This window comes from Heterodontus francisci, chromosome 17, assembly GCF_036365525.1.
Source record: "Heterodontus francisci isolate sHetFra1 chromosome 17, sHetFra1.hap1, whole genome shotgun sequence".
NCBI classification, from domain to species: Eukaryota; Metazoa; Chordata; class Chondrichthyes; order Heterodontiformes; family Heterodontidae; genus Heterodontus; species Heterodontus francisci.
Window position 1 is genome coordinate 40,790,422 of NC_090387.1, and position 20,137 is coordinate 40,810,558.

General features: G+C 41.9%; 1 protein-coding gene across 3 annotated transcripts in view; it reads right to left on the minus strand.

Annotated features, from left to right (window-relative positions):
• Nucleotides 1-20,137, minus strand: part of znf507 (zinc finger protein 507) — a 72,454-nt gene that overhangs the window by 8,271 nt on the left and 44,046 nt on the right. For 2 of the 3 annotated variants that reach the window (XM_068049330.1, XM_068049329.1), the window contains exons 4-6: nucleotides 16,657-16,768; nucleotides 3,028-3,132; nucleotides 992-1,126 (exon numbers count right to left, since the gene is read on the minus strand). In XM_068049330.1, coding sequence (XP_067905431.1) covers nucleotides 992-1,126; nucleotides 3,028-3,132; nucleotides 16,657-16,768 — 352 coding nt within the window. The remainder of the gene's footprint in view (nucleotides 1-991; nucleotides 1,127-3,027; nucleotides 3,133-16,656; nucleotides 16,769-20,137) is intronic. The other variant, XM_068049331.1, reaches the window with a different exon arrangement.

Consider the following 20,137-nt stretch of genomic DNA (forward strand, 5'->3'; position numbering starts at 1 on the left):
GCAGTATTTTGCTTTTATTGCAGTTATACAGAGCCTTGGTGAGACCACATCTGGAGTATTGTGTGCAGTTTTCGTCTCCTTATCTGAGGAAAGATGTTTTTGCCATGGAGGGAGTGCAAAGAAGATTTACTAGGCTGATTCCTGGGGTGGCAGGATTGACGTATGAGGAGAGATTGGGTCGACTAGGCCTATATTCACTACAGTTTAGAAGAATGAGAGGGTATCTCATAGAAACCGATAAAATTCTAACAGGACTAGACAGGCTAGATGTAGGGAGGATGTTCCTGATGGCTGGGGAGTCCAGAACCAGGGGTCACAGTCTCAGGATATGGGGTATGCCATTTAGAACCTAGAAGAGGAGAAATTTCTTCACCCAGAGGGTGGTGAACCTGTGGAATTCTCTACTGCAGAAGGCAGTGGAGGCCAAATCATTAAATATATTCAAGAAGGAGATAGATATATTTCTTAATGCCAAAGGGTTCAAGGGATAGGGGGAAAAAGCAGAAACAGGGTACTGAATTAGATGATCAGCCATGATCCTTTTTGAATAGCAGAGCAGGCTCGAAGGGCCAAATGGCCTACTCCTGCTCCTATTTTCTGTACCTACTAACCCCCCCACCTTCTTCTCCCCTCCCAATGAGAATGAATAGAAATTGACTGTGTGAAGTGGGAGTCTACCTTCTTACTTCCCTCCTGCTCACCAAAAATCAGAGCCTTAGTGGGGTTGACCATCTCCTCTCCACTCCCAAAGAGAAGAACGTCTCCATGCTCAGTAACCCACTTTTCTTCTACACAACCATAAATATAAACTCCTACCTGTACAAACACTGTGTAACCTAGCATTGAAAATTATTCAAATCACAGTTAATCAAACAGTGCTTAGTCCAATCACTAAATCTGAAGATGTTCAACTACTTCTGTAGAGTTGAATCAAACGTTCACAACAAAAGTACCATTAAAAGCTTGCACTATCAAATACATTTATCCTCACCTGCTGCTTTGAGAAATGGCTTCATTTATGGCCTTATTCACCTGTTCATAATTATAATTTTGATCACTTGCATGTTTCCACATATGGGACTTCAAAGACGGAGGATGGCTACACACATAACCACATAAAGAACACCTATCAGGAAACAGAACCAGATAAATTGATCTGTATTTTGTTTTCATCCAGGTAAATTCAATATATTCATAAAACCCAATATAACCAAGTAGTCTCACAGCTACAGAAATAGGCCCTTAACCATAGGGTCATACATCTGAATTGCAACCTTGATTAATATTCAAATGACTACACTGCCACTGGCTAATTTTCAGGTTTTTGAACATGATGCTCAATCTGGTGAAAAGAAGAATTTCATATTCTGACTTTACAAAGGTAATGCAAGTCAAATTTTTAAATTGCAGATCGATTGTATGAAGAATTTTTCTGAATTCCCAAAATTATACAACATATCATATGATGTAATCAAGTGGATATGCAATGATATACCACTTAAAGCTTCCACTCTGGTTACCATATTTCAATACATTCTAAAGTTCAAAATACTTATTATTCAGGGACACTAAGGGGAAAAAATCTAAAATTCATTAATTGGAAGAATCTGCTTAAAGCTAGTAAATATATTTCAACACTTTCCAGCAGAATTTAGGAACCAGAGTAAATGGATTTTAAACTAGTAACATAAATGTATGCATTTTTTCCAGTCATCTTCCACTGATTATTTTTACCAGTAGCCCCACCCAAAAATGAACTCTCCAACTATGTGGCTGCACCAGATTATAGCATCTGCACATCAAAGCATACATTCTGCAAAGGCATTGTCAATTATTAAAAAGCAATTTAAATGAACTAGTGAAGTGAGTGGGTGTATTAGGAACATATACATTTGGTACTTTGCTAAAATGCTCTTCAGACTTATGGGGCAAGATTTTGCATCGAGATCCTGACACCAGGATCAAATGGGGGTCCTGACCTTGAGCTGTGTGGGGAACAGCCATGCAGAGATTTTCTCTGAATTGGCCAATTAGTGGCCAGAGGGCGTGCTTGCCGTCCAATTAAGGACGACAGGGAGGCTTTTGAAGCTGGAGGACCAATAGGGGCCCTCCAGCTCAAAAGGAGCTGCAGCCTGCTGTTTCAGGTAAGAGAGAGGGGGCACCCTCTTGGCAACTTTGAAAACTTTTAAATTAAAAAATGGCCACAGCTGCTGGGTCACCATCATGGAGGGGAAATCCCTCCACAAGGTGGCCTACAGCTAGGTAGGTGGGGAGAGTCTCAAAGCCTGCCTGGAGCACTGGCCATCCCCGCCCCTGGTCTGCCGCCAGGCAGCTGGCCTGTTCCTGATGCCACGGGGCCGACAGGCCAACTGGAAAATTCTAGTCAGCCTCTAATAATTGGCCATTAACTTGGCCTGCCGCCAGGAAAATGGCCCATCTGCCTCTATTCCCACCCCGATATAGGGATTGCAAGTTTCACCCATAGTTTAGTGATAAACAATTAAGGCAAATATTAGGTATTTTATAGAAAATTACCTCAGTATTTTACATCCGCACTTAAACAGCAGTATTGTTTGCTGAACCTTTGATTCATTGTCTAACAGTTCAAAAGCTAGTGAGAGTATTGGTGGATTAGCATCAGGAATGGGTATCATACTTAAATCTGGAAATAGCAAACAGATTCAGCTGGGCTTTCAATACAACTCATGAAGTCTGGAGAGATTTTAAAAAGGTTAGTAAATTAACAAATGCTAGGATGCTATAAGCAACAAATGCTATAATTTCCCCTTGCCCTTATCCCTCCAACCCTCCCCATTCCTTCAAAGTGTTGAATTGGGCAGCTCCTTGAAATTCCATACTTGAACTAACTTACGGTCTGGTATCTAGGTGAATGCAAGCCACAGATTGATTTATCTTCGATTTAGTCTTACAGTTTTGACGAACTTCAAACTGAAACATAATTTTCCATCAAAGAAAATAATTGTTTATTCACTTGCAACTACTGAACTGCACTCATAATTTACTTACTTGTACTGTTCCAGCAACTGAACAACCTGCTGTTCTTGTGGATGGCGCCTCATGTGACACTTTAAGCTGTTCAGGTTTGTTGTAGCAAACTCACAACTACTGCACCTGTAAATGGATCAGGGACTGAATATGAGCATGCATCTTTAAATATTTGTTTTACTGTAATATAGTACTGACCTTCACTTTCACACCATATAAACTTGAAAAGGGAGCTTAACTAAAACTCTTCACCACTTCCCTCAAGGATGCTAACAGATTGTTTCTGTAACAAAATATTGGGAGCGTATATACTTTGAGTTCAAGGTGAAGGGTGCCAGGGTTGAGGGAAAGAAACTTTCACTTTTTATATAGGAAAGCAACAGAACTTAAAATAATTGGAATCATTGCTTCTTTACAAATTCAGGAGGGTAATGCATATAGGACTCTCCAAAAGCAAATGTTTAAAAAGGATTGTGCATCAGGTAGGAATTCATTGGTGGTGAAAAGATTTCTTTGTAATGAAGTTGTGAACCATTCTTTATACATTTGGCTGCAATTTCATTGCAGAGAGAGGAAACCTTCCCCTATCTTTCTATACATTCTAATTAACTGTGGTAAAGATGCCGAAGTCATAAACAACGCCACATATTAGGTTTGACAAAGATTTCACACCTGAAAATGTTCTCTGCACAGATGCTACCTAATCTGCTCAGCATTTCCAGCATTTTCTGTTTTTGTTTCAGATTCCCAGCAACTGCAGTTTTTTTTTGCTTTCTATTACTCTCTGACATGATTTGTCTTTCTTACATGGTTCACCTTCACTATCTCTTTCTGGTCTTGTTTCTCATCATATGTTTGCTAAAATTCCTTTTCAGCACCTGTCTTCAGCACTGCCTCAGAATTTGGGTTCCAGCTTAAATTTCACCCTTTTTCTCATTCACCCATAATTAAAAATTCAATCTTGCAGAGCTGTCCGGGTCCTCAGTTCCATCCATCCATAATTTTATCCAGTATTTACCAAAAAAATTTTCTTCTTCCCATCAGGTAGCAAGAACTGTAAGGTGCGATAATAGTTGGATGCTAGCCTACCTCCTGATCCCCTTTCACTTTCTTCTGACCCACCTCTCCTTTCAATCTCACCCTTTTCCATATTTTCAATATGTGTTTTGCTTTCTGATCCTGAATAATACATACTCAGCAAGGGTGCCAGCTTCATCCCTCTATGCCTCTACCAAAAAAGTTTCGAAAAGGGGTCCCAAAACATGAACTCGTCTTTCCTCTCTATAGATGTTGCCTGACTTGCTGCATGTTTCCAGCATTTTCTGTTTTTGTTCCATACAAGTTCTATTTATAGTTCTCTACATTGTAAGGAGGTTAAGAAAATCCTGAGTTGGCCATGGAATAAAAAATTGTGTACTTCAGTTGGAGAACCAGACATATAAATTTGAACTACTGAATCCATTAAGGACATTCAACATTGATTACATTCACAATATATTTGCACTTCAAAAAAATAGTGATTTATAAGGAAAGGACTGAATTTATATAGCATTTTTCACAACCTCATGATGTCCCAAAGTGCTTCCCAGCCAATTAAGTACTTTTGAAGTGTAGACACTGTTGCAAAGGAAGAAATGTGGCAGCCAATTTGCACACAAGTCCCACAAACAGCAATGTGATAATGTCCACATAATCTGTTTTAGTGATGTTAGCCGAGGGGCAAATATTAGCTAGGACAGCAGATGAATGCCTCTGCTTTGCTTCAACATTGTGACAAGGAATCTTTGGCTTCCATATGAGGGGGCAGACAGGGTCTTGGTTTAATATCTCATCTGAAAGATGGAACTTCTGACAGTACAGCATTCCCTCAGTACTACACTGGAGTGTCAGCCTTGATTATGTGCTCAAGTCCTGAAAGTGGAGCTTGAACCTTCTCACTAAGCCACCACGGACATGAAAAGTTACCTTCAAACCGTAATTAATGATATAAACAAGTAATAATTTATTTACTAATTCTAGTGAGTTCCTTATAGAATACCTTTATAGGACTGGGTTCAATGAGGTGCTCAGACATCAAAGCAGCAAAATTGAAAGGCACTCAACTTAAAGTAACTATTCAGTATGCTTCGTCAACACAAAATTGGTAGAAATGCTGAGTGTTACTTTGTGCAATAATGACTTTGTTGTTGCAGTATCTGTTTGAAGAATCAAATAACACAAGCATAGAAGACAGCCACTACCAAACGCATCTTCCCCTCCCGTCAGCATTCTAAAGGGATCGTTCCCTCCGCAACACCCTTGTCCACTCCTCCATTAGCTCGTCCCCTTCCCACGGCACCTTCCCATGCAATCGCAGGAGGTGGAACAGCTGCCCTTTTACCTCCTCTCTCCTCACTATCCAAGGCCCCAAACACTCCTTTCAGGTGAAGCAGTGATTTACTTGTACTTCTTTCAATTTAGTTTACTGTATTTGCTGCTCATAACGTGGTCTCCTCTACATTAGGTGACCGCTTTGCGGAACACGTCCGCTCAGTCCGAAAGCACAACTCCGAGCTTCCGGTTGCTTGCCATTTCAACACACACCCCTGCTCTCATGCCCACATATCTGTCCTGAGCTTGCTGCAGTGTTCCAGTGAACATCAACACAAGCTCGAGGAACAGCATCTCAGTTACCGATTGGGCACGCTACAGCCTGCCGGACTGAACATTAAGTTCAATAATTTCAGAGCATGACGAGCCAACCCCTTTTTATTTTTAGTTATTTTTTCTTTATTATTTTTAATTTTGTTTATTTTCTTTTAGTTTGTTTCATCATTCATTTTTTTTTAACCATATGCCTACTCACTTTTTCCATGTTTGTGCTTTGGGCCAGGGCTGTTCATTTTTCTGTCAATTGACACCCTCTCTGCACTAACGCTTTGTCTTTCACCACAACATTAACACACTCTTTGCCTTTGCTCCATGACCTTCTGGTCAGTTATTCTCTGTGACCCTCTGTCCTATCAACACCTTGCCTTTTGTTATCTCTTGCCCCACCCCCGCTTTATTTGCTTAAAACCTATTATATTTCGAACATTTGCCAGTTCTGATGAAGGGTCACTGAGCTGAAACGTTAACTCTGCTTCTCTCTCCACAGATGCTCCCAGACCTGCTGAGTATTTCCAGCAATTTTTTTTTTATATAACACAAGCATAGAATTAACTTTGGCCAACAATAAGGTTTTTTTTTTAAACAGATTTTGAAGTGAGAAACTATTTTACTAGTCTCCCTCACGTCACACACCTTGTTTTACATTATATTCGTATACCATTTTATTTTGTAGCTCCATTTGATTCAGTTTATGACAGAGGGAAGGTAAGGTGTGGGACTGTTAGTGAATGGGATTTGGGGTTGTGATTATTAGTATTGCTCTCGGATGAGTTATTCACAGATAGCCTGGGCAGAAAAGGGCTGTCTATGTTGCTTCCTTCCTTTCTCCTCTGCTTCCTCATGCTCCTGAGATTCTCACTGTATAGCTTGTGGCAAGGGCTGTGCTCTCATGATAATGAGATTGTACAACATGCAGCAAACCACCACGATTCTTGACACACGTTCTGCCGAGTACTGCAGGGCTCCTCCGGAGTGCTCCAGGCAGCTGATGCATTGTTTCAGCACACCAATGGTCTGCTTTATTACATTTTGTGTGGCAGCATGGCTTTCATTGTAGGCATGCTGTGCACGTGTGCTTTGGTTTTTGCACGGGAGTCATCAGCCATTTTGTCAGTGGATTGTTCCTGTTGCCCAGTAATCAACCTTTGATTTGCCGTGGTAGCTCAAATGCAGGTGGCACAGTGGACTGCTGCAGAATGAAGGCATCAGGACTGCTGCCTGGATACCAGGCATTGACCAGTATGATTCAGTGCCTATGACCACACAGCAGCTGAACAGTGAGGGAGTGACATCCCTTTTGGTTCTGGTATACAGCAGAATTGACATGCGATGCCTGGAAAGAGATGTTGAGTGCAGCCAATGGCACCCTGTACCATGGGGAAGCCTGCAATCCACGCAAAGCTGCTTGCTCCACTTGCTTCCCTCTGCCAAGACAGAATGTAATATAGTCATTGAATAGAGAGCTTCAATGAGCTCCCTTATGCAACAGTGGATGGCAAACTGCGAGATGTTGCAGTTACCTCCAGTTTCAGCCGAGAAGGAGCCAGATGCCTAAAAGTACAGAATCACAGAATTGTTACAGCACAGGAGGCGACCATTTGGACCATCTTGTCTGCACTGGCTCTCCGAATGAGAAATTTACTTAGTGCTATTCCTCTACCTTCTCCCCACAACCCCGCACATTCTTCCTTTTCAGATAACTGTCTAATTCCCTTTTGAATGCCTCAATTGAACCTGCCTCCACCACACTCTCAGGCAGTGCATTCCAGACCTTAACCACTCACTGCGGGAAAATGTTTCTCCTCATGTCGCTTTTGGTTCTGTTGCCAATTACTTTAAATCTGTGCCCTCTCGTTCTCGATCCTTTCACGAGTGGGAACAGTTTCTCCCCATCTGCTCTGTCCAGACCCCTCATGATTTTGAATACCTCTATCAAATCTCCTCTCAGCCTTCTCTGCCCCAAGGAAAACAGTTCCAATTTCTCCAATCTGTCTTCATAACTGAAGTTTCTCACCCCTGAAACCATTTGCGTGAATCTTTTCGGCACCCTCTCCAATGCCTTCACTTCTTTCTTAAAGTGCAGCGCCCAGAACTGGATGCAATACTCTAACTGAGGCTGAACTAGTGTCTTATACTGAACTTGCAGTTGTGGCTGCAGCAGGTGTTAAATTTCAGTGAGGATGTCCTTACTGAAGCGCAGGCATCTCATATACTGGGCTGGATTTTGTGTTGGAGGTGGGGCTCCTGTGCCGGGCTGAAAAGGCGGGGGGGAAAGCAGGCTTCTGCCTTTTTGTGCCAAACCGGCCCCCGCCCACCCCCGGTCTTTTTAAATATAAGTTTCAGGAACCGGGACTCCCCGTCCCTTTAAGGCAATGGCCACAGACTGTGCAGAGACCTTGGACCCGGGCCCAGTGCTGGAACCCCAGACTTCAGGCAAGTGCCGCGGGGTGACCGAGGCCAGTCCAGAAAGCCCTGGCGAGGAGTGTCGGTGGGGGGGGTGGTGGTCACGCAGTCCAGGGGGAAGGCAGGCCCCGGGGCGGGTGGGGGGAGGTGGGTAAAGTGGTTCCTGGCAGAGTTTCTCCGTAGGCCACAGATTGCCCACGGAGGAGGAACCCCCCCGCACTCCCCCCAAGTCCGCAGGGAGTGCGCCTTGTGTTACAAGTCACCCTCCCTGCATGCCAGAGGCACCCTCGCCGCTGATAAGATCCCAGTAGTGGCAGGAAGAGGCCCTTAATTGGCTGTTAATAGGTCACTTGAAGCCTCTGGGTGGGAAGGCTGTCGTCAACCTATCCCGCTCTGGGAAGATCACTTGGCAATGGGGAGGCGATGGGCCTTCCACTCCTCCACCCATTTCGATACTCTGTGCCTCCCCCTGCCTCAGGGGGCCACATAAAACCCTGACCATTGTTCCTTGCTGAGGTCTAGGTAGGGGAATTGCTCCCTGAGCAAAGAACAGTACAGCACAGGAACAGGCCATTCAACCCTCCAAGCCTGTGCCCATCTTGATGCCTGCCTAAACTAAAACCTTCTGCACTTCCGGGGACCATATCCCTCTATCCACATCCTATTCATGTATTTGTCAAGATGCCTCTTAAACGTCATTATCGAATCTGCTTCCACCACCTCCCCTGGCAGCAAGTTCCAGGCACTCACCACCCTCTGTGTAAAAAAACTTGCCTCGCACATCCCCTCTAAACTTTGCCCCTCGCACCTTAAACCTATGTCCCCTAGTAACTGACTCTTCCACCCTGGGAAAAAGCTTCTGACTATCCACTCTGTCCACGCCACTCATAACTTTGTAAACCTCTATCATGTCGCCCCTCCACCTCCGTCGTTCCAGTGAAAACAATCCGAGTTTTTCCAACCTCTCCTCATAGCTAATGCCCTCCAGACCAGGCAACATCCTGGTAAACCTCCTCTGTACCCTTTCCAAAGACTCCACGTCCTTCTGGTAGTGTGGCGACCAGAATTGCACGCAATATTCTAAGTGTGGCCTAACTAAGGTTCTGTACAGCTGCAACATGACTTGCCAATTTCTATACTCTATGCCCCGACCGATGAAGGCAAGCATGCCGTATGCCTTCTTGACTACCTTATCCACCTGCGTTGCCACTTTCAGTGACCTGTGGACCTGTACGCCCAGATCTCTCTGCCTGTCAATACTCCTAAGGGTTCTGCCATTTACTGTATACTTCCCACCTGCATTAGACCTTCCAAAATGCATTACCTCACATTTGTCTGGATTAAACTCCATCTGCCATTTCTCCGCCCAAGTCTCCAACCGATCTATATCCTGCCGTATCCTCTGACAATCCTCATCACTATCCGTAACTCCACCAACCTTTGCGTCGTCCGCAAACTTACTAATCAGACCAGCTACATTTTCCTCCAAATCATTTATATATACTACAAACAGCAAAGGTCCCAGCACTGATCCCTGCGGAACACCACTAGTCACATCCCTCCATTCAGAAAAACACCCATCCACTGATATCCTCTGTCTTCTATGACCGAGCCAGTTCTGTATCCATCTTGCCAGCTCACCTCTGATTCCGTGTGACTTCACCTTTTGTACCAGTCTGCCATGCGGGACCTTGTCAAAGGCTTTACTAAAGTCCATATAGATAGCATCCACTGCCCTTCCTTCATCAATCATCTTTGCCACTTCCTCAAAAAACTCAATCAAATTAGTAAGACACGACCTCCCCTTCACAAAACCATGCTGTCTCTCGCTAATAAGTTCGCTTGTTTCCAAATGGGAGTAAATCCTGTCCCGAATAATCCTCTCTAATAGTTTCCCTACCACTGACGTAAGGCTCACTGGCCTATAATTTCCTGGATTATCCTTGCCACCCTTCTTAAACAAAGGCACAACATTGGCTATTCTCCAGTCCTCTGGGACCTCACCTGTAGCCAATGAGGATGCAAAGATTTCTGTCAAGGCCCCAGCAATTTCTTACCTTGCCTCCCTCTGTATTCTAGGGTAGATCCCATCAGGCCCTGGGGACTTATCTACCTTAATTCTTTGCAAGACACCCAAGACCTCCTCCTGAGTGGATATGACTTCCTGCTGAGATCCCTTCTCCCCCTTCCAGCAGCTCGTTCTTCTCTGATTGGCCTCTGTTATTGTTCCAAGTCATGCGAGAATGCCTACTAGTGCACCCATGACTGGGTACAACTGGTTTGGGTGTAAGCCTTGCAGTTGGCAAAAACTCCTTTGACACCTGCCACACCACTCCCTGTGGACTTCTGCCACTTTAAACAACTATTCAAAAATCTTTTATAGGCATATAAATAGCAGAAGGGTAATAAGAGGAAGGGTGGGTCCGATTAGGGACCAAACAGGAGTTCTACGCAGGGAGGCAGAGGACATGGCTGAGGTACTGAATGATGACTTGCATCTGTCTTTACCAAGAAAGATGCTGTCGAAGTCACGGTGAAAAAGGAGGTAGTTGTGACACTGGATGGGCTAAAAATTGATAAAGAGGAGGTATTAGAAAGGCTGGCTGTACTTTAAAGTTGATAAGCCACTGGGACCCAATCAGATGCATCCGAGGATACTGAGGGAAGTAAGGGAAGAAATTGTGGAGGCACTGGCCATAACCTTGATACATGGGTGGCGCCAGAGGACTGGAGAACTGCAAATGCTACACCTTTATTCAAAAAAGGGTACAAGGATAAACCTAGTAATTATAGACCTGTCAGTTTAACCTCAGTAGTGCGCATTAAAGTTTTAGAAATGATAATCTGGGACAAAATTATCACTTGGACAAGTGTGGATTAATTGAGGAAAGCCAGCACGGATTTGTTAAAGGCAATTTGTGTTTAACTAAACTGATTGCGTTTTTGATGAGGTAACAGAGAGGGTTGTGGAGGATAATGTGGTTGATGTGGTGTTTGATAAAGTGCCACATAATAGACTAGCCAGCAAAGTTGAAACTCAGGGAATTAAAAGGGAACATGGCAGCATGTATATGAAGTGGATATGGCCTTACTATCCTTTACTATTTATATTCCTATAAGGAAACAGTGGTGAACAGTTGAGTTTGGACTGAAGGAAGGTATACAGTGGGGTTCTCCAGGGATCTGTACTTAGACTACTGCTTTTTTTGATCTATAATAATGACCTAGACTTGGGTGTACAAGGCACAGTTTCAAAATTTGCAGATGACACAAAACTTGGAAGTATTGTGAGCTGTGAGGAGGGTAGCGATAGACTTCAAGAGGACATAGACAGGCCAGATGAGTGGGCGGACACGTGACTGATGAAATTTAAAGCAGAGAAATGTGAAGTGATAAATTTTGGTAGGAAAAATGAGAAGCAATATAAAATAAAGGGTATGATTTTAAAGGGGTGCAGGACCAGAGAGACATGGCGGTATATGTGCAAAATTGTTGCAGGTGGCAGGGCAGGTTCAGAAACCTGTTAAGAAGGCACACGGGATCCAGGGTTTATAAATAGCCACATAGAGTACAAAATCAAGGAAGTTATGATGGACCTTTAAAAAAACCCTGGTTCAGCCTCTACTGGAGTATTGTGTCCAATTCTACACACCACACTTTAGGAAGGATGTGAAGGCAGGGTTCGGAAAAGAAAAAAAAAACCCAAAGTGAATTCTTGCAATCACAAGTGACAATGAGAGACTGAGTCATGGAACTCTCCGTATAGCTATATTGCAAACCTATGCAATTTCATTACAAAATAATACATGCAGTTTCCATGGATTCTATTTTATGCAATCAGTCGACAATTCATTGTGAAACGCTCCTCTAGCACCACTGATATGATACTGTGGAATTCGCTACCACAGAAAGCAGTTGAGGCCAAAACAAAGTATGTTTTCAAGAAGGAGTTAGATATAACTCTTGGGTTTAGAGGGATCAAAGGATATGGGGCAAAAGCGGGAACAGGTTACTGAGTTGGATGATCAGCCATGATCATAATGAATGGTGGAGCAGGTTCAAAGGGCCGAATGGCCTACTCCTGCTCCTATTTTCTATGTAGTGGGCTGCAGATGTATGTGCAAGAACTATAAAGACAAACATCAAAAGACAAAGTAAGAGCAAAGTACTGCAGATGCTCAAACTCTGAAATAAGAATAGAAAGTGCCGGAAATACTCTGCAGGTCTGGCAGCATCTGTGTGGAGAGAAACAGAGTTAACGTTTCAGGTCTGTGACCCTTCATCAGAACTTGAATGATGAAGGGTCACAGACCTGAAACGTTAACTCTGTTTCTCTCTACACAGATGCTGCCAGACCATCAAAAGACAAAAAACAATGACTATCAATTTTTCCTGACTTCATTCATTTTAAACTACTATATATTCCACAGTGTAAATTACAACAATACACTTTTGAAGGATGTTGTTATCCTGCAGCTACTATCCTAAACCTGGTATCTGTGGAATCGTGCAGCTGGGTGACTCATACTAAATGCCTGACTGTGCCTTCTTCCAAGTTATAATCAGCTCAGTGATAGGTTTAGAAGACTACTCCCCAGGTGACTGATTCTGACCATCAGGTACGTGGGGGTGAGAGCTCTGTTTTCCGCATAACAGAGATCTCATACTAGGTTTATAAATTGATAAACTAAGATTTTAAAAAATGCCACTACACAACACTAGAGTTGTACTATTCCTGATGGCAAAGTATGTAATAATCAACAGGTTCAGTAAACCCACCCAAGTTTGTAACTGATGGCTGAACTGCAGAGAATCAATGTGCAAAACTCAGAAGGTACAATTTATCACACCTACATACTCAAAACTTTTTCCATATTTAGCTAATTGTCAGTTGTGCCCACATGTTTTCTTCAATGAACATACATTAAAATCTCTCAATGTAATTTGTACTGGCAACATACAAATTCCTGGTGGAAACTTTTATTTTTGGTGGGGAAAAGGGAGTGAGGATTAGTTATATTGTCAGTGCAGGACCTCATGATTTTCTCCCATTTAGATTACAAGCCGATCACAATTTCTCAATAGTTAAAATGGAATTGTCTGACATTCTTTCTGACAACCTTGGGAAAAAAAATTTGAATCCTTTGAGATATTGTAACTGTAGCTTCAAAATAAGAGGTTTTGAGCACCAAAGCTACTTTAATTAAGATGTATTTTTTTACAAACTCACTACAGTAATTATTTATTGCATGCCTTTGTTGACACTTGTATAATCTTGTTCTTGAATAGTGACTATAAAGTAGGAAGAAACACAGAAATTATTCAAAGTGGGCTTCGGGAAGCCACAGGAAACTAGCACCTTCAGGTTTAAGGCCAAACAAAGAAACAGATTGCTTATCCTTTTTTGGAGATGCTGTTTGTTGAATAAACAATAAATTGAATGTTATATTAATGTTATGGTCAAAATCTGAAAATTGGTCCAAAAATTTATAAACAGTTTGGACTAATATGAAAATAAACCTCTGCTCAACAAGGTTTCAGAAATCGTTCTTAGTAATATGACTTAGAATAGTGACTCAGCCCACGAAGGTAAATACATAAACATCAGAGATGAAACTTCTGAAGTACAATTTCTATTCAGAATTGCAAAAGCTGAGCGAATGCAACACTGAGTCTACTATAGACAATACTGTGGCAACTGCAACATTTATTCAGAAACCTTACCCAAAAAATAAACATCTGAAGATATCTCATACTCTATGTATTAAATGGATCATTAGTCAGTCAAGGGGTTCTATGGTCACTTATAGCACCTCATTGAGCTTTCATATTCCACCAGTAAAAATGAATTGTATTCTCCTGTGTTTGTCAGACTTACAGGGTTTATGAGTAAAATCCATTTAAGTTAGCAGTTCAATAATCTAATGAGAAAGTCTGGGATCCAATTTCATATGAAATCTCCCATTATTAATAGCCTTATTAACACATTTCTAGTGTTATGGTCTGAGCCAGTGGCAAGCAGGTCATCACACATTAACTCCAGAAAACATATATGTTAATGAATTGATTAATAACCTCCGCCCTCTTGTAAACTGGTTATTTCTAGATCACAGAGGTAATTCTAAATCATTGAGGTCATTGCACTTATATTTGTGAAGTGCTGTTGACAAAAGTTGACAATTGATATGCATGCATAGAACCAGGTGAATTGGTAGAAAACAATGCTTTAGGACTTATGTCTTTAAGAGATAATATCTAACATTTAATGAAGCCGTGTGCACTTGTTCAGATGTGCTGCATTTTTCTATGGATATGTTTCGTATCTGATTTTAGCCCAAACTTAGCAATGGAGCTGGGGGTGCGGGAAAAAAGGTAGAAGAGAAGGCAGAATCCACTATTAAAACATTTTTTATCAGCCATATACTAACATCTTTAATGCTATTATGAAGAGATACAAGCTTAATAGATGATTAGGTCCAGTTCCATTAGTACAGTATTGCAGCTTCACAGTTTATCTTTTTGTACAGAATATCAAAAACTCCATAGAGTCTCAAACATTACTGGCTTAGTCAGCAAATCATAATAATGCTTCAATATACCCTCTGCAGTAAAGGAAAGGAATGGAAATATACACCATTTATTGAATGGTTCAAGCTTCGTAACAAAGCATTGAACAATCACAATTATGATGGCCCAGATTTTGCTGGAGCAGGACATCACACTGAGCTCTGTTAGTTAGTTTATGCATGTTTAGGTTTTAAAAGTCTTTGCCCACAAAGGTGCTGAAAATGGAAGCGAATAATGGTATGACGGGGACAACAGGGCATCTGGGGCCTTGGTAAACAATGGGACAAATGGGATCACTTTAACCAATGAGCTGAAGGATTCAGAAATAAACAGAGGAAAGACTGAGAAGGAGATTGAAAGAGTGGGTGAATTCAATATCAAATCAGGTACAGACAGAAAAAGAGAGCGAAAGAAAAACTGGATTGAAAGAGAAAGAGACAAATAAAATTTAGAAACTGACATTTTTTAAATAGTGTAAAATGATTCACAACCTGAAGGAATGAGATTCCACACTTACAACTGTTCATTTTCTGTGCAAGATAGATTGGCAGTCATTAATAATGATCACAGTGTTGAAAGGGTATTTATGCTGTTAATTACTAGACTTAATTTTCTGTGGCAAATTGAATGGGTAATTACTGTGCAAATGCAGCAACTTCATGAAAATCACGAGGTTAAGCGTGAGATGCTGTTTTTGCAAAGCTAATGGTAGAACAATACTAATCAGTTAGCAACTTGGGGTATTTGTAATGCACGGGGTACTCTTGCTTGCTACAAGTTGCTACCTGATTTGCACAAGAAGTGTGCACTGTTCAGACTGTTTTTATCAGAAAAATGTTGGCAACATGTTAGCAATATGAAGCTCATGGGATTAAAGGGACAGTGACAGTGTGGTTACAAAATTGACTAAGGGACAGAAAGCAAAGAGTAGTGGTGAATGTTTTTTTCAGAATGGTGTTCCCTAGAGATTGGTATTAGGACCACAGTTCTTTTTAATATATAATAATGACCTGGACTTGGACATACAGGATATAGTTTCATAGTTTGCAGATGATATGAATCTCAGAAATGTAGTTAGCAACGAGGGAAGAGGCAGACTGGTGAAATGACTAAACATATGATAGATGAAATGTAAAGCAGAGAAGTATGAAATGATATATTTTGGAAGAATAAGGAGATGCAATATAAACTAAATAATGCAATTTTTAAAGTGGGTGCAAAAACAGAGGGATCTGGGGTGTATGCACACAAATCTTGGAAGGTGGCAGGAAAAGTTGAGAAGGCTGTTTAAAAAAAAAACCACATGGGATCCTTGGTTTTTATTAATAGTGGCATACAGTAAAAAAGCAAAGAAGTCATGATGAACATGTATAAAAGACTGGTTATGCCTCAGCTAGAGTACTGTATTCAATTCTGGGCACTGCACTTTAGGAAGGAGATCAAGGTCTTAGAGAGGTTGCAGAAGAGATTTACTAGATTGGTACCAGGGAAGAGGAACTTCAGTTATGCGGAGAAACTCGAGAAGTTGGGGTGGCTGTCTTTGAAGCAGAAGAGGTTAAGAGATTTGATAGAAGTGTTCAAAATCATGAATAGCTTTGATACGGTAAATAAGGAGAAACTGTTTCGAGTGGCAGACAGGCCATTAGCCAAATGATACAGATTGATGGTGACTGGCAAAAGAACCAGAGGTGACATGAAGAAACCTTTTTTTGAAAAAACACAGTGAGTTGTGATCTGGAATGCACTGTCTGGAAGGGTGGTGGAAGCAGATTCAACAGTAGCTCTTAACAGGAAACTGGATAAATACTTGAAGGGAAAAATATCTGCAGGGCTATGGGGAAAAGAGGAGGAGAGTGTGTCTAGTTGGATAACTCTACCAAACAGTCAGCAGAGGCACAATGGGCTGAATGCCTCCTCTGTAGTGGATCATTCTATGATTCATTGATTCTATGAAAATCTGGCCTGATACATTCAGATGTATGTTTGCAAAATTTAGCAAGGTACCTGGCTAGATTTTTTGAATGCACACACCTGTAAGGTCTGTCAGAGTTGTGGATTCTTCTGTGGTTTCTTACACCAACATACGTCGAACTTGTGTAGTCACACACATCACACTTGTACAGTTTCTGAGCTGACAGTATTTCTAGATTAAAAAGGAGTTAAAGAATTAGTGATAAGAATTGTTGAGGATATTAACTCAGAATTGCCATAAAAAGCAGTATAGCTAAGATTTAAACATACACTGTCCACTTGATGTAGGTATCTTTCAGTTATTTAAAGACTACATAATATTCAGGACAGCGTGTCAGGGCTTGCTAGTATCTTTTTTTGGCGGGGAATGGGAGAGCGTGGTTAACGAGAAATGTAAGGATACAAAAAATAAAGTTAATCTCTCACAGTAGCATGACAGATTCTCTGTCACCATCCTCATAGATTCATGCCAGCAGGGACATTGTCGTGAATATCAATCTTCAAAAGGCTTGCCCATCATTGCTCAATGGACAGCTTCAGGATGTCAGCACTCCATTGGGATGCCCGACATTTTAAAAAGGGATCATCTGGGAATGTTTGAAAAGAAAAGAGTTTTGGACAGAAAATAATGGGAGCTACCATTTTAATTAATGTTTGCTGGATAGCATTGTCATCATAACCTTTATCGCACAATAGCCATCTGGAGTTAGAATTACTTTAATTGGCAAGCAGTTAAAGATAAAGAAATGTAAATACCAATTTAGCTGCTTGTGCATCTTAATTGTTCGTATAAATGTCTCAGTCCTCCTTCACAGAACGAAACCTCCAAGTGCCTATTCCAACATTCATACAGACCCACAAATATGGAGAAACAGAGAAAGCCGTCAACAAAATAAAAACGTTGAATGGCTCGCAGATTGAGAGAAATCTCAGAGGAACTATTAAAAAAGGTAGCTGGATACAAAGCTATCAATCAACTCCAGATCCACTTAGTAAAGCCTGGGAAACCAATGCTCTTCCAAAAGACATGAAAAAGGTTATGATCCTGCTTTTTGTAAATGGAGATGGGCCTCTAATCAGACTGTCAAAATATTGAAGCCATTACTCCATCAATGCCTGCACGGTAATTTGTGGCTCACTACTGCTCAACAGTCTGCAACAGCACTGTTATAGCATACCAAAGTCTATAGCTCATGTATGTACACAAAATTTTATACCGAAACAAGTAACCACTCTTTATTTCTTATGATGTCTCGAGCTAGACAATTCACTCACTGTCAACCATGCTAAGTTGAGAGCATTTGTGCGATTTTGGAAAATTGAATTCTGCACTGGACTACCTAAGCATAATTAATACAGGGATTTGATAATTTTTAAATGCACAGTACACGAACCTACACAGTACACCTACACGAACTGGAAAGAGAGAGACCATATGGCAACTGATCACGATTACTCAGAGGACAATGATCATTGCAGGTTACAGAAGCTCCTCTAGCAGTCCTTGTTGCCTTTGATTCAACAAAATAATTGGACTGCAAAATAAACTGGCAGAATCTGAAATTCCATAGCACATTTTTGAGATGACAAATTTCCCCAAGCAATCAGCCAGCATTCCCATTTGCATTCCATAACTGTATCCAAGTGCAAAATTCAAATCAATGGTAGACGGCAGAGCAACTGAATGAAGATATTCACCCACAACCTGTCATAAAATTTCCATTAAGCCAAATAAAATTTTAAAATTCTCCTCTGAGCTTATGCAGGCATTTTATTTAACCCCCAGTCAATAGCATTTATACATTCAAGCCAGTTACTACAGCAGCCCTTGTGAGCTTACAATAAAAGGGGATTTAACACTTAAGTTACATGGCCTTGAAGTAGTCCCATGAGACAAAAGCTAGAATTAGGCACCTGTGAAAACCATGTCCTGTACAAGTTCTTATTGGGACATTTGAGTGTGCTTAACCTTCCTAGTACAAACTAGATCTAATATTTACAGGGATGCAGTGAAGCGTGTCAGCAGCTGGGAAATTTGGAAATGCCAGGAACGCGGAGGTCCTGCTGAATTTAAAGGTTGGATATCAAATTGAAAGACCGTTGGGCTACTGGGTGGGAAAACCAGCAACAGACGGCAGCAGTACTAGAGATCATGGCAGGGAGGGGAGGGGGGTTGTCTATAAATTGTGGGAGGGTGGGGGGGGAGAGAAGAGAAACGGAAATCGCGGGGAAGAGGGGAGGTAGAGATCATCTGGGGGTCAGACGAGTGTGCGGATGTAGGTCACGGCAGGTATGCATGAACGACCAAGTGGGGGATGCATACCTGCTCCTTCTGGCCCACAATAAGTGCTGGAAAAGTACTTAGCAGCTGGATGTGGCGGCTCCCACCTTCCTTTAGCTGCTGGGTTTTCCAAACTCTGGAAAACCTGGTCAACAACCAATAAATTTAAGCAGCTGTCAAAATCTGAGGAATGTAGCCTCAAACAAATTGAAATCACTGACCTGCCTGTCTAATTTGCTTGGAAGACCCCAAACCCATGCCAGTTAAACCAGAAGTAAGTGCATTCACAGTGGGTTGGAGGTCAGGTTTCACATTTTTAACAATTTAACCACCAACCCCACTGCCCCCACTCCCACACCAAACCCTATTAGAGTCAGATTTTACAGCACTCCTAGTTATTGACCTCTCCGCTAAGGGAAAAAGTTTCTTCCTATCTATCCTATCAATGCCCTTCATAATTTTGTATACCTCAATCAGGTCCCCCCTCAGCCTTCTCCACTCCAAGGAAAACAACCCCAGCCTACACAGTCTGTCTTCATAATTGAAATGCTCCAGCCCATGCAACATCCTCGTGAATCTTTCTCTGCACCCTCTCCAGTGCAATCACATCCTTCCTATAGTGTGGTGACCAGAACTGTACACAGTACTCCAGCTGTGGCCTAACCAGCGTTTTATACAGCTCCATCATAACCTCCCTGCTCTTATATTCTATGCCTCAGCTAATAAAGGCAGGTATCCTGTATGCCTTCCTAACCAACTTACCTACCTGTGCTGCTGTCTTTGGTCATCTATGGACAAGTACCCCAAGGTCCCTCTGACCCTCTGTACTCCCTCGGGTCCTACCATCCATTGTATATTCTCTTGCCTTGTTAGTCCTCCCAAACTGCATCACCTCACACTTCTCAGGAATAAACTCCATTTGCCACTGCTCCGCCCATCGTACCAGCCCATCTATATCGTCCTGAAATCTAAGGCCTTCCTCCTCACTATTTACGACACCACCAATTTTCGTGTCGTCTGCAACCATACATCCTATATTCACGCCTAAAATCATTAACGTACACTAAACAGTAAGGGTCCCAGCACCGATCTCTGCGGTACACCACTGGTCACAGGCTTCCATTTGCAAAAACAACCCTCAATTATCACCCTCTGCCTCCTTCCACTAAGCCTATTTTGAATCCAATTTGCCAAATTACCCTGGATCCCATGGGCTCTTACTTTCTTAACTAATCTCCCATGTGGGACCTTATCAAAAGC